The 13543-nt window shown below is 39.1% G+C and overlaps 1 protein-coding gene across 3 annotated transcripts in view; it reads right to left on the bottom strand.

Annotated features, from left to right (window-relative positions):
* The window catches only part of SSUH2 (ssu-2 homolog), a 152259-nt gene that overhangs the window by 40861 nt on the left and 97855 nt on the right, over window positions 1–13543 (bottom strand). Inside the window, exon 1 of one of the 3 annotated variants that reach the window (XM_069084046.1) lies at window positions 9496–9672. The exons of 1 other annotated variant lie outside the window; for it this stretch is intronic. Coding sequence is in view for 1 of the 2 variants with exons in the window: in XM_069084044.1 (XP_068940145.1) it covers window positions 9496–9550 (55 nt within the window). In the remaining variant the exon portion in view is untranslated. Of the gene's footprint in view, window positions 1–9495; window positions 9673–13543 lie in introns of those variants that run through there. One more of the 3 variants, XM_069084044.1, reaches the window with a different exon arrangement.

The raw sequence follows: 13543 nt of genomic DNA, 5'->3' as shown, positions 1-13543 counted from the left end.
TTCTCAGGTCTCCACAACTACCCAGTGAGAAAGGCAGGGAAGGGCTTATCTCTGTTTGCAAATGAAAACCTGAAGTTCTGAGATTAAGTCTTTTGCTAGTTGTCACAGAGCTAGACCCTGGCGATTTTCCAGCCCTGACTTTTGAGGCAGTCCCAGGCTGTCTAGCACCTCCTAGCATCTCAGAGTTAGAAGGAATGTCTCCTCAAGTCTCCTTAAGAATGGTCACTGGCTCCCTGCTGCCTCCAGAATAAAACACAGACTCCTCTGGTTGGCATTTATAAGCCTTTGCCTTCTGGCTCCTGCCAATCCTCGGCCTTTTAGGTACTCCCCTAATCCCTCTCACATACTCTAAGGCTCAGCGCCAATCTGCCCTACTTCCTGCCTAAACATTGCATCTACTCAGTGCCTTGGCAGTGACTGTCCCTACCTGGATGGCACACTTCTCTCTGTCTCTCGGAAACCTTGGCTTGATTCAAGGCTAAAGTCACGTGCTACCTCCTTCAGGAAGCCCTTCCTGACCCCTCCCAGATCTCCAGTTGTTTGTGGTCTCTCTCCCCTTTCAAATTAACACCCATCTAATTATCTGTTCACTTATTTTATCCTCAGAGTGAAGTGTTAAGTTCCTTGAAGGCAGGAACTATATTTTGTATCCCCAGCCCCATCACAGCTCCACACACATAGTAGGTGCTTCATAAATGCTTGTTGGAATGGATGGGATCTCAGAAGGCCAATCCATATCTGCACCCAAAAAAAACCATCATCATATCCCTGCAAGCTGCCTTCTAAGCCTGGAGACAGGAGGTACGAGGTTCAAATCCAGCCTCAGACACTCACTAGCTAGGCATGCCACTCCCTCATCTTTAAATGGGGATAACAATATTGTTGCTTTCTCACTGTTCAGTTCTAAAACTAGTCCCTCCTTTCCTGAGGCAATAAGCATGGCTTTAGAACAGGGTTGTTGTAAGGATCAATTGTAAAGGGCTTAGCACTTTCGTTGATTCAGTCATTTCTGACTTTCCATGACCCCATTTGGGGTTTTCTTGGTAGAGATACTGGAATGCTATGTCATTTCCTTCTCCAGTTCATTTTATAGATGAGGAAGCTGAGGCCAACAGGGTTAAGTGACTTGCCCAGGGTCACACAGCTAGATAAGTGTCTGAGGTGGGAGTCTTCCTGCTGCCAAGTCCAGTGTACCACCCAGCTGCCCTGTGCTACATAAATGTTAGGTATTAGCCTTTACTAAAGGACCTCCCTAAGCAGAAGCACAGGACTACTGAGAGGAGCCCCTCCCAGGATTAGATATTTCTTATTGTCCAGAAGTTCTTTTCTTCAAGCCTAAATTTGTCTTGGCTATGTCTAACCATGGCTCCTGCTTCTGTCCTGCGGGCTCTGCTGGAGCAAGTCCAGCCCATCTGCCATGTAACAGCCCTTCTTCACAATCCCAACACTACCTTGAAGTTAGATCTTATGTCCCTTCCTAACTCTTCTCTTCTCCAAGGCAAATATCTCTAGTTTCTTCAACTAATTCTCGTAAGTAGGACAGTCTCTAGGCCCCTTGTCACACTGCTTATCCTTCCAATATATCACTACTTCTTCTAAAACATGATGCCCATATCTGAATATAATAAATACTCCAACTATGGAGAGACCAGGACAGGACAAAGTAGGATTATAACTTCCCTAACCCAGAATGCTATTCAATCCAATTCAGTTCAAACATGGTTTATTCTACCCTCTATGAACAAACCACTAGACCTCTCTTAATGCAGCCCAGGATGGCATTGTTGTTTTTCAAGCATTAGGCTACACTTTTGACTCATGTTGAGAGTTCAATGCACTAGACAACCCAGACCTTTTGTACACAAAGTACTTTCTAGTAATGCATTATTCATCTTGGGTTTGTGCAGCTGTTTTTTTTTAAACCCAACTTCTAAGAAATTTCACTTTTTAATATTCAGAAAAGCAATATTCAGCATTCCAACCTGTCACAATCTTTTGAGATCCTGATTTCATTATTCCAAATGCTAGCTACCTCTTGCCATTTTGAATCCTCAGAAAATGGGATAAACCTGCCATCCTTCCCTTTATCTGGTCATTGATACAAATGTTAAACACAACAGGGCAAAGCCCAGAACCCTGGAGCACTCTACTGGAGATCTCCCTCCAACTTGACAACAAAACATTTATGATTAGTCTTTGAGGCCTGATATTTAATCATTTCACATTTCATCTTTCTTTTCTACTATCTTACCCTCATCTCTACAACTTGTCCAAGAGAATGGCATGGCAAACTTTACAAAAATCTGATGTTTTTCAGTCATTTCAATCACATCTAATTCTTTGCAGCCCCATTTGGAGTTTTCTTGACAAATATACTGGACTGGTCTGCCATTTTTTCTCCAGCTCATTTTATAGATGAGGAAACTGAGGCAACCAGAGTTAAATGACTTGCCCAGGTACTAAGTGTCTGAGGTCAGATTTGAGCTCAAGTCTTCTGGGCTCCGGGCCTGGAACTGTATCCAAAATCATTATAGCACTCTCCTGATGGACCAATTAAGCAATTCTGCCACAAAACAAAAGGAAATGAGATCACTCTGCTATGACTTGGTCATGATGAAACCATGTTGACTCTGGGATTCCTGATTCCTTGTCCAGATATTTACTAAATAATACTTTAATGATACATTGTAGTTTTCCAGGAATTGTTCAAACTCATTGATCCATTTACAATTTTCCTTTTTTTGAAAATCAGGATAATCTGGATCCTTCAGACATGTGTCACCTTTCCCCTTCCTCATGACAGCTCAATGATCAGGAACAATGACTGAACAATCATATCTTCCAGCTTAATCAATATTTGTTTCTTGTGTGTTAGTCTTAACCAATACTACAGCAGGAAATGATTCCATGTCCTGGAACATACCAATGTCTCTCCTGCTGATAGCAGACTGAAACTATGGGATGAATATTGAAATAATAGTAATTATTATTATAATTGCAATAATAATAGCTAGCACTTACATAGCATTTTCAGGTTTGCAAAGAGACTTGTTGTCTCATTTTATGCAATTAAATGAGAATCAAATATTACTTTAGCCAAAAAGGTGAAATTTAATAGAGATAAATGTGGAGTTCTATATGGGTTCAAAATATCAATTTCCCAGGCACAAGAAGGGGGAGTAATGGTTAGATAGCAGTTTGTCTAAAAAAAGATCTAGGAATTTTAGTGGCCATCAAGTTTTATGTGAGTCCCCAGTCTGATGGAGAAGGAAGGAAGGAAGGAAGGAAGGAAGGAAGGAAGGAAGGAAGGAAGGAAGGAAGGAAGGAAGGAAGGAAGGAAGGAAGGAAGGAAGGAAAGAAGGAAGGAAGGAAGGAAGAGAGGGAGGGAAGGAGGGAGGGAGGGAAAGTGGAAGGAAGGAAGGAAAGAATAAAAAAGAAAAAAGAAGGAAGAAGAAAAGAAAAGAAAGGAAAGAAGAAAGAAAGAAAAGAAAAGAAAAGAGGAAGGAAAGAAAATGATATGATATTAGGGCTGCATAGTGCCCAGAAACAGGAGGTGATGGTCCCACTATACTGGTCCAGCCACAGTTGGAGTACTGTTTTCAGTTTATAGGACATGGTTTTAGGGAAGACAATGGCAAACTAGAGGAGATGAAGAGGGTTTGAGACCAAACCATATGAGGATAAGTTGAAAAAAAATGGGATATTTTGCCTGAAAAAGACAAGACATAAGGGGTAAATGATAGTTCTCTTCAAGTAGTTGAAGCTGTGTCATATAGAAGAATCATTTGGTTTATTCTGTTTGGCACTAGAGGACAGATCTAGAAGCAGTGGGTAGAAGCTGCAGAGAAGCAAATATCCACTAGATTTAAGGAAAATCTTCTCAATAATTAGTTGTCCCAAGGGGTAATGGACTGCCTTAGGACATTCACCATCACTAGAAATCTCCTTGCAAAAGATTGGTTGTTATATGCTAAGGATGTCAAAAAGTAGATTCCTGGGAAGGTATTAAGGGGACTATGATCTGAGGTCCCTTCCCATGCTTCTGTGTGTCTCTGAAACACATCTTCCTCATCAACAACAGCATGATTGTGACTGATCATGTCCACATTGCATATGGCAGACCAGAGACCAGAAAAGTGAGTTAATCCATTTCTAATTTAGCAGGGTAAACACTGATTGAATAAGGGTCCCCAGTTCAAGTCCAATGCATTATTAAAGCAATAATAAACTCTTAATTGGAAATAATAACACACTTTTTGTTTGACCAGTGCCTCAGCTCATACTCACACCATGTTGAAACAGCAAAATAACATGGCATGGTGTGACTAGAAGTCTTAGGGCCAGAAGGCCTGGATTCGAAGCTCAGTTCTGCAACTGATTAGCCATTGAATCATGTGTAAGTCAATTTCTTTACCTACAAAATGGGAATAATAATGCTTACCTCTCAGGGCTTCTGGAAGGAATCTTAACATGCATGAGGCAACATAGTATGATGGATAAAGCTGGTCTCAGTGTTAAATGTGGGTTCGAGTCTACCTCTGGTATGCATAGGTTATGTCACCCTGGACAGGGCACTTAATCTCTCAGTGCCCAGAGAGCTCTCTATGACCATCAATTGTAGCACTACCTTGCTGATCAACATTAGTGCCATGCCTGATGAATAATAGGTGCTTAGTAAATGCTAATTGACTTATTAGTAGAGAAAGTTTCTAATGTTTTTCCAACTCTTCAGTGCTAATCTAGAAAGGGAGAAAGATGCTTCTAACAGTGAATTCCCTATCCCAAGGAAATCATAGGTCCAATAATCCTACTGCCCCCCCCAAAAAAAAACACTAAAAATGCTGTATCAATAAAAGTAATTATTTTTAAAAACACCCACTCTTGATATTCAAATGCTATATAAATTGAGACTGCTATCTCATTTTGTGGGAAGGTAAAAGCAGATTTGAAGCAAACCAAAATACAGAATGAAACTTATTTGCTGAAACTCAAACTAAACTCTTTTTTTTCTTCTCCAGCCAATTGCTTTGTCACAATCCCTACTTTCTTTAATCTTCATTCTCTCTCTATCTACTAGTTCTATTGCCTACAAATACACCAAAGTATCCTCTTCTTTAAAAAAAAAAACCTCACTAGATTCCACCATGGCCACCATCTACCATGCTGCATCTCTCCTTCCCTTCTTAGAAAATGTATTTGTTTTAAAGCTGTCTATACCTAGAGCTTCTATCCCCTCTCATCTCACTGTCTTCTAAACCTTCTGTAATCTGGCTTTTGACCACATCCACCTGAAAGTGCTCTTTCAGAAGAACCAATAATCTCTTAATTGACAAATCAAATGGCAACTTTTGATTCTTATCCTTCTTAACTTCTTTGTAGTATTTGACACTGCTGACTACCTTCTCCTCCCGGGTACTCTCTCTTCTCAGTGCCCCAAGTGAACATGTAGGGGAGCAGTTCCTATGGACATAGGTGACCCGGTAGCTGTGTTTGCAGCTGAACCCTCATCTCTCGTTTGAGTAGGAGTCCCTTGGAAGTAGGGACTTTCTCTGACTTACTACGGGCATCCCTAGCACTTGCCATAATGCTTTCTATGTAGTAAACTCTTAATAATGCATTTTTTCAATCATTCATTTCTCCATTTTTCCATTCATTTATTTTCTCTCTGCTTTTGTGACTGCTCTCTTGGTTCTTCTCCTACCTGCGTGGACATTTCTTTATAGTCTCTTAAGATATGTGTGTATGCGTGCATGCATGCATGAATGCATATGTGTATGTATATGTGTGTATATGTTTATATACATGTATGTGTGTTTGTGTGTGTGTTTATATGTCATCCCCACTAACTTTGGAAACCTAGACCTTTTCTCTTTCGGTGAGATCATTTAGTGATCTTAGCAGCCATATAGTTCAATTATCATCTCTATGCAGATGATTTCCAGATCCATTTATCTAGGCCTTTTTCATGAAAATAGTAATATCTATAGTCCACTTCTGATGAGGCTGATGTGAGGTTCAGATGAGAGACTGTATCCAAAGCTCTCTACCAACCCCAAGTTTCATATGTCAGCCGTGCTTTTTGATGAATGTGGAAGAAATTCTCAAGATGGACTATAGTTATCAATTCATGATTCAAAGAATTATAAAACACACGTGCCTTAACAGTATAAGTCAAGAAAAATCAGTGTGTTGTTAGACTTCATCACAGCCCCCAATTAGATAATGACAAACCTGAGAGCAGACTTCATTTTTTTAAATAAAACCCTATCCATGGTCCCAACATGGTTATAGTTCACAATGATTAGTTCTTGGAATTAAGAAGAAAGAAATACTTTCTACTTTCCTTCCAAGGAATTATTAATGATGTAGATATTCACAGTATCACAGATTTGGAACTGGAAGGGACCTTAAAATCCAACTAGTTATACTGCCTCTCACAGATGAGAAACTCAAGATACAGAAAGGATAAGTAACTTCTCTGGGTCACACAAGTGGTGAGTGAGTCCAGGTTCTTTCACTCCCAAGCCCATCCCACTGTTTGTCACAGTTAAGTTAATAATGGGACAGTTATTATCTTTCTACATTATTAGTAAATTCATCTTAACACCCAGTGGGGCATCCTCTTGATTATTATTTATAATAGCAATTTATAAAAAGGAAACTGGAAAAGGAGAAGTAATTCCAGGAAACTGAAAACTAATAACTTATTTTCTATTAATATTTTAAAGAAGTCATGTTTATCAACATGCATTCAATTCAACAAACATTTAGTGAGGACCTACTATGTGTAAGATACTGTGCGAGGTTACAGGTATACAAAGACAAAATGGAAATAAAGTTATACTGTAAATTTGAGTAGAACACAATAACACCATATTCCTTCATAACATGGTCTTCAGTATCAAAAGAAATAATAACTGATTTTAGTTTTAAAAGTTTTTAGAATGATTTTACATATTATATATATATATATATATATATATATATATATATTTGTGTCTAATGGTAGCCATCTCTAGGGTGGAGAGAGGAGGGAAGAAAAAAGAGGAAAAAAGAAATTTACATAATGGCTTTATTATATATTTGAAAGAAATAGCAAGTTGTACATAATAGATTTGCAATTACATGTGCAATTTTTTATTATGCTGTTTATTATATCATATATTAAATAGTGTATGTTATACTGTTATGTTTTGTTATATTAATTATATTAAATTGTATTATGTCATGTTATGTTATGTTAAGTTACATTACTTTACTTTACATCATATTATATTGTGTCATGTCATGTCATATTTTACTGCTTATTATACTGCTTTTGAAATGAAAAGTCAAAATTTTTAAATAAATATTTTTTAAAAGAGATTAACTGTGAAGTGTTTAGCACAATGCCAGGCACATAATGTTATAAAAAGTCAGCTATTATTTTTATTATTCAAAAAACAAAAAGCAAAACCACAGCCCCTGAACATAACTACATGGTGAAAAGTCTTGTGCAATGAGGTTAGCTGGCTTTTAAGGTAGGCTTCCTCCATCCCTTTAGCTCTCATATTTTACAGCAATTCCACAGTTAACTGATAGTCATCTTTCTCCTGGGTCAGACAGAATGGCTTCACTTACACTCTGTGTCATATTGTTTAAGTCACCTGACCTCTCACCTGTAAAATGAAGGAGATTGTCTAGATGGCCACTAAGATTCCTTGCAGTTCCAGAGCTGAGATCCTATGCACTTTATATACTCTATAAAGTAACATATACTTTATATCATACCCTAAACCTGAAATGTTGTTATTGGTTAGTCATTTCAGTCATGTCTGACTCTTTATGACCCCTTTTGGAGTTTTCTTGGCAAAGATACTGGAATGGTTTGCCATTTCCTTCTCCAGATCATTTTACAGATGAAGAAACTGAGGCAAACAGGGTTAGGTGACTTGCCCAGGATCACACAGATAGTAAATGGCTGAGGCCAGTTTTGGACTCTGGAAGATAGAGCTCTATTCACTACCCCACCTAGCTGCCCTTAACCTGAACTATAAAGCCCTTATTTGAGGTTTTTAAGGGCAATGACCTCAGAAAATCAGAATTTTAGAGCTGGAGGAGACTTTAGGTAAGTCATTTAACCTCTCAGGTCTCAGGTTTCTGATTTACAAAATGAGGAGGCTGGACTGAGTGATAACCTCTGAGCTCCATTCCAGCTCTAAATCTATGGAACTAAAATATTTGGGACTTCAGTTGGTATATCTCCTTCATTGTACAAATTAGGAAACAGTGGTCTGTAAAGTTAAAGTGGCTCATTGAAGGTCACACACAAGGCGAGGTGTATTCAACAGACATACTGAGTTGGTCCTGGCTGCAGGCCAGCAGAGCAGCATGGTACAATAGACAAAAAGCTAATCTTGGAGACTTGGGAAATTGGAGGTAGCCCAATGGTTAGTGTTAGACTTGGAATGAGGAAGACTTGACCTGCCTCAGGCACTAATTGGCTATGTAACCTTCTGGGCAAGTCACTTAACTACAATCGGCCTCAGTTTCCACATCTATAAAATAGCTATATTACCTCACAGGTCTGTTGTGAGGATCAAAAAAGATAACATCTATAAAGCTCTATACAAAAGCTTGCTCCTTTTGTCACTCAGTCACCTGTGTGACACGGATCAAGTCTTATCACCTCTCTGAGTCTCAGTTTCCTCAACTGTAAAATGAAGGAATTGGACTTCAGTGGTCTTTTGGATTTTCTCTAGTTCTAGATCTTTGATTCTATAAGAGTCAAGACTAGAACTTGGACTCCCTGACACCCAAACCAATTCTTTACTCACCAAAGCATGCTGACATTCCAAATCTCAAATCAAATCCTGACTCCAGATTTTTTCTTGATGGGATATTCCATCCACCATCCTAGAATACTTTTTTCCCTTTCTCATGCATTAATTAAATAGCTCTCAGATTGAATTCTATTTCTGTCCTGTTCATGACAAGATAGGGTCATCCAAGTTATATATCATGAGCTACCTTGGACAAGAGACCTTCCAAAGAGGCAGTAGATGAAAATTAGAGATCTTTCCTGCCAGTTGTCTAAAATTAACAGCTTTTTAGAACAAGATATACAATTGATTAAAATAAGGATTCCTGGGACACAGCCTCCCCCCAAAAAAGTACTTCTACTAACTAAAGAAATTAAGCAAAGAGAATGGCAGTAGGTAGGGTCAAAAGTTAGGAAGAACAAAACATAATACACCACTGATGTCTCTCACTTACCCACACAGAAGCCTAATTAATGCACACCCTGAAAGTAATAATCTTGCTTCATACAATGAGAGGAAATCAGAGAATATCCCTCCATGACCTGCCTCTGGGCAGGAATACTAGAATACATTTTAAAATGCCCAGTACTGAATACAGAAATCATTGGATTGTTAAGGACTAGATAACTGGTTCCTACACAACTATTCTCTATCAATGGGACTCGTGGGTCTCTACAAATTTTTTTTTACTTACTGTCTTCTTCATTCTGTTCTCCATCCATGATCCAGACATCAGATGAAGAGAGCATCAGTCACACAGTACAAGTTTCTCTGACTTTGCCAAGGCACAGTTTGGGAAAGACAATCCACTGAAGCCCCTCCCACTCAAAAGTCAGAGTTGGACACTTTAGAGGTCCCAAGCTAGCCATTGTTACCCCATTTGAATATAGCAGAGGAAAACATTTCAAAGAAAACAACTCTCCCAACTATAGTTCAGCCCTGAGCTGTTTCCTATTCCATTAACACATATTTATGGAACCCCTCCACTGGGCCAAGCCCTACGCCATGAGGCCCTAGGGAATGGGGACAAAAACTTAATAAATGGCACAGTCTCTGCTCCAAAGGAGAAGCCATGTTGAATAGTAGGCTCGATTTGGAGTCAAGAGAAGCCTGCATCTCAAACTCCACGTTTGATAGGTACTAGCTGTGTGATTGTGAGCAAGTCTAGTGATTGTACTCTCATCCTCCATTTCCTCATCCATGAAATAGGGATTAAAAAATACCCACAGTACCTATACACAAGGTTGTTGCGAGATTCACATGAGAGAATATTCCTAAAGCCCTCTGCAAATTCTAAAGCACTATTCAAACTTCATGGTAATCTGATTGGGGAGATGAGACAGAGAACCTCAGAGATGGAGCCTAAACATTGTAGTTTTTTACTCCATTTTATATATGGAGAGAGAGACCAGGAAAAGGAAGTGAGTTGTCCAAGGTCTGTGTCTGGGTCAGGACCAAAAAGAACCCAATGCCTATCTTATTTCACATTCCTTATTTATCAACAACCTTAAAGGTCATGTGTGTGTGTGTGTGTGTGTGTGTGTGTGTGTGTGTGTGTGTGTGTAAAAGTTCAAAACACCAACAGAAGTAATAGCAGAAGGCTATATGTGAGTAACACCTTAGGGATTTCCCTACAAATGATGAGGCGTCTTGATGGGACTGCAAGGTGGGTACAAATTTAGCTTCCTCTATCCAACTGGCCACCAGAACACTATCCAACCATTCAGCCATCAACCCTGCTCTAAGACTGCATGAGTACCCTCCACACACAGTCCCCAAACACACACACACACACACACACACACACACACACACACACACACACACCTTTCCCACCTCTTTCCTTGGACACAGTAATCAAATCACTCCTTCTAGGAAAGACAAGCTATTTGCTTTCCATACAAATTGACTCCTCTGACCAAGAATTCCCTGACCACCACTCCTTCATATGCATTATTTCCATCTGTAAGAATGAAAGCTCCTTGAGGACAGTGGTTAGCTCATTTTTGTTTTTATTTGTATCTCTAGTACTTAGCACAGTGCCTAGCAAATAGTAGAAATTATTGAGTTTAATCAATGCTATTTTAATATGTTCATTCATTCATTTATTCAGTCAAGACCAGAGGAATTCAAATATTTGAAGAAAAGTACTCATATCCCCTCCAGGTTTTCTTTCCTCTTGGTTAAACATAGTTCCTTCAACCAATAACTGCATGTTATGATCCTGAAGCCCTTCAACCTGCTCGTCACCCTTCACTGGACACCGCAAATTACCAATACCTCCATTAAACTGTAGCATCTAAAACAAAACAATATTCTAGATGTGGTGTGATCAGGACTGAGCCAATAGCGCAAACCACTTCCAACTGTAACTCTTAGAATCATAAGGATGAAAGGTGATTTAGAGATCTCCTTGTCTAACCTTGTTCCAAGGACATGACTCCCATTAACAGGATGCTTGATCCATACTGGGGAGAGTCTGTATTTTCTACTCTGCCTTCCACAGCTCACCATAACACCTTCAGGGAGGTTTAGTAACTGCCTGATGGTGGCTGATCTGAGAAGCCCACTCCAACATTTTATTGGCCTAATGTTTTTAGCAGCTGTTGCCATATCCACATGACTCTGAGCTACTGGATAAAAATTACCTCATTCTGTTCTCACTACATTTCTTAAAAGAGCAACCACAGTAATGATAATAAAGAAAGCAATAATTTGAAGATGAATACTTTAAATATTGCAGTGTGACTTAATTCCTGTTAATGGGTCCCTATGATTAGTTGGCGAAATAAACTTCTTAAATCTAGCTATTATTCTTCTCGATTTCATTATCATGTCAACATCAGAAAGGAAAACAATCGCAGCTAGAATGATCTATGGGGGTTTCAAAGCTTATGCATAAAAGCCATCATGTCCAGCCTTCTTATCTCTGTACCCATAGTAACAAGACTAAATATAGATAGATGCATATCTATGCTAAGGATAATATAATTATGTACGAGCGTATCTGCACTTTAACTACAGGAGGAAGAAATCATTACCTCTTTACTGCATTATGAAAAGCAAAAATGTTTGCCTGAAATTTATTCTGCAAAAAGCAGAGAGAGGAAGTCTTTAAAAGACACAAATAAGGACCTGAAGGTCCAATGAGTCAGCAGAGTGACATGATTACCCCAAAGCATGGACAATGCTAACACAAGTATAGTGTCTAGTGCAAAGTACATATTTAACCTACTGTACTTGATGCTTACCCCACCTCCAGCTGGCAGGTATTTCTCTCATACTAATTTATCGGCAGTTAGGTGGCTCAGTGGATAGAGTGCTAGGTTTGGAGTGAGGAAGACTCATCTTCCTGAGTTCAAATCTGACCTCGGACACTTACTAGCTCTGTGATCCAGGGCAAGTCATTTAACCCTGCTTGGCTCAGTTCCTCATATGCAGAATGAGTTGGAGGAGGAAATTAAAACCACTCTAGTACCTTTGCCAAGAAAACCCCAAATGGGGCCACAAAGAGTCAGACAGGACTGAAAAATGACTGGACAAAAATTAATCATTTCTGGATATATGGCTTAGTTCCTCCTACTAAAGTATAAGCTCCTTGAGGTCAGGACTGTCTCTTATTCATCTCCCCAGCACACTTCAGAGAGATATAACTATGAGAGGCACCTAATAAATACTTTCTGAATGTGTAGCACTCTGTTACTCCTAGGTCCACCACAGCTGTTTAGGGGACATAAATATTCAATTCCTGGCCTGAGCCATTTTCTATTATTTTGTTGTCTCACTAAAATGTAGAAGAGGCACATAAAGCCAATAGCAAAAGCATTTAATTATGATATAAATACCAAGAAAGGGAATCAAATAGTATAACATTCTCTCTGCCCATACAAAATGGGGTGAATTCTCTTCCACTTGTAGAGGAGTTATAATCTAATTCCCATTCAATTCCTCTGATTTGCCCAACATAGAGAGAGTCCGTGGTCACTTCATAACTCTCAGTCCTAGCTGTTAATGCTTAGAATAAGATACCATCTGCCTATTAGAGCATCTTTCCATGAGACTCCCTCAGGTCAGGCAAAAGAAGAGTTGATGCCTCAGGATAAGCTGATAATTGGCAAAGCTTTCAAACTCAGCTCTAGAATTAGTAGGGTCTGCTTATGAGGCCATAGCTGGCCATCCCACTTCATCTAGTCTCCTGACCTTCCACCTGATCTCAGAACACTGATTTTCCTGTCCGCTCACATCCTCACCCTTTATGACTCTCCTTCTCCACTTCAGAAACCTCTCACCTTGTACAGCCTCCTCACCAATCAGAGATCACTCCTGGTAATGTAAGTCAGCCATTCAATCAGTCAGTCAATTAAAAAGCAATTATTAAGTGCTTACCACAGAAGTTCTTACCATTTTAATTTTGTGGACCCCTTTGACAATTTGCTGAAGTCTATGGATCCCTTCTTAGAATTATGTTTTTAAACACATAAAGGGAACCAAAAGCAATGAAATAAAATTATCAGCATATTTTAAAAAATGGTTCATGGAGTTCAGGTTAAGTACCCCTAAATTATTAAGAGTCAGGCCCTGTGCCAAACATTAGCAATGCCACAAAAATATGGTCCTCACTCTCAAGAAGTTCACATTCTAATAGGGTAGACAACATGCAAATAACTAGAGATGGACAGAGGATAGATAGATGACAGATAGATAGATAGATAGATAGATAGATAGATAGATAGATAGATAGA

This window comes from Petaurus breviceps, unplaced genomic scaffold (genome assembly GCF_028583685.1).
Source record: "Petaurus breviceps papuanus isolate PSGF00001 unplaced genomic scaffold, PetGlider_PUasm1.0 174, whole genome shotgun sequence".
Classification (NCBI taxonomy): Eukaryota; Metazoa; Chordata; class Mammalia; order Diprotodontia; family Petauridae; genus Petaurus; species Petaurus breviceps.
This window is presented reverse-complemented; position numbering and strand designations above follow the sequence as displayed.